The sequence below is a fragment of the Hydra vulgaris genome, chromosome 15, assembly GCF_038396675.1.
Source record: "Hydra vulgaris chromosome 15, alternate assembly HydraT2T_AEP".
NCBI lineage: Eukaryota > Metazoa > Cnidaria > Hydrozoa > Anthoathecata > Hydridae > Hydra > Hydra vulgaris.
This window is the reverse complement of record NC_088934.1, coordinates 29,247,840-29,249,633: the sequence shown is the minus strand read 5'-3', so window position 1 is coordinate 29,249,633 and position 1,794 is coordinate 29,247,840. Positions and strand designations below refer to the sequence as shown.

At 36.4% G+C, this 1,794-nt stretch overlaps 1 protein-coding gene across 1 annotated transcript; it reads right to left on the bottom strand.

The window, feature by feature from the left end:
* Positions 1–201: 201 nt before the first annotated feature.
* LOC136073828 (uncharacterized) lies at positions 202–1,242 on the bottom strand. The gene has a single exon (XM_065819584.1). The coding sequence runs from the start codon at positions 1,240–1,242 to the stop codon at positions 202–204; it is 1,041 nt and encodes a 346-aa protein (XP_065675656.1).
* Positions 1,243–1,794: the final 552 nt, after the last annotated feature.

Sequence of the window (1,794 nt, the reverse complement as noted above, 5' to 3'; positions counted from 1 at the left end):
AATCATCAAATGGTGGCACATTGTATGGACAAGAGCATATGGTGCATAGAGTTGTATCAGTGATAAAAATTTCAGAGGCAGAAACCATATTTTTCTTCTTTTTCATTTGTTTCTTTATGCCATTAGGTCTTTCTGCTTTCTGCTTTTCAGGCTTTTTTACCTTTTTTGTCTTCAAATTTATTGATTTCATTTTTTGCTTGATCACCTTATTAAGTGCAGCCTTTTCTTTACGCAATATGACTGCTTGTTGCTTTTTTTTACATTGTTTTCATGCTCTTCTAGTCGCTTCTTGAAAAGTGAAGAAGTAAGGTTTTCAGCTGACTCTGTCTTTCTCTTTCGTTGTCTTAAAACAGGAATTTTGGGACGTGGAGAAATCTTTTCCAAAATATTTAAGGGAGAATTAAGGCCAAGATACTCATCAACAATTGGCAAAACTGCATCATCAACAGCCTTCAATTTTGCAGCAGTAGTTGTTGTGCTCATGACATTTGCCAACTGTATAGGTGCAACAAGAGGTAAACTAGGCAATTCACTAGATTGCTGACAGATTTTCAATGGCTCAGCTTCATTAGTGAGCAAAGCTGCTTCAAAGGCTTCATCATTAAAAATAAGGTCATTTATTGGGTACAAACCAGAGCATCTAAAACCATTGATTGCTTTGTCAATGTTTGCAGTAAAGTTGTAGGCAGTTGCAAAAATACCTGCCATGTCAAAAAATGAAATTCTACGCCCCTGATGTGATAACATCCAGTTGCTTGCTGCTGTATTGTAGCCAACTTTTAATGGTTTAAAAAATGTACGATCTAAAGGTTGCATCTTGTGTGTACAATGAGGTGGAAGAGTTATGAGATGGATCCCATTGTCACGACAAAAGTTAATGGCCTCAAGTGTTTTGTGACTGTGATGACCATCAAGTACAATTAATTGCTCATTAGTTTTAGATGCATGAGTCACAGCAACAAAATGTGTTAACCATTCAATGAATAAAGATGAATCAGTCCATCCACTGGAGCTAACTCTAATAATTGAGCCTGAAGGTGCACCAACAGCCAGCCTATCAGTCATTCGCTTACGGTGAAATATAAATAAGGGTGGGACATAAGTGCCACTTGCACTCATTGCACACACAACTGTCACAGTAGCACCTCTTTCTCCACTAGTTATTTTCGAAACTTGTCGTTTGCCTTTCGTTGCAATTATTTTTCCTGGCTTATGGTCATTTGTGATTCCAGTTTCATCCATATTCCAGAGCTGTTTGGCTGAAAACTTATGTTCCTCAAATAATGACTTGTATACTGAAAAAAACTGATTTACTTTTGGTTTATTGAAGCCAATGGCTCTGCTTATACTGGTGGCTTGTGGAGTTCGAATAGAAAGTTATGGATTGCGAGACATGAATCCTCGCAGCCAATCCACTCCTGCCATTTTTGACTCTTTATTAAAAGGATTATCGATTCCCATTTGCTTAGCAAAATCATATGCTAGGCGACGCACATCTATTGTTGTCAAGCCAAATAATGCTGTTTCCATAATCTGAACTTGTGTAACAATCTTTAATTCAAATTCTTTACTAAAAACAGGAAATTTTCCACCCAGAGACAAACCACCAGCTACTTTTACTTTTCCATCTCGATGACGTTGTAATATTTTTTTATTAATACTAAATTCTGATGCAACATTCTTTAGACTGCAGCCCATCTTTATTACATTTAATGCTGACTTTATTCTATCATTTGTTGCACCTCTCTGTGTTTTTCGCACATAATTTCTCACCATTATTTGTAATATTTAAAT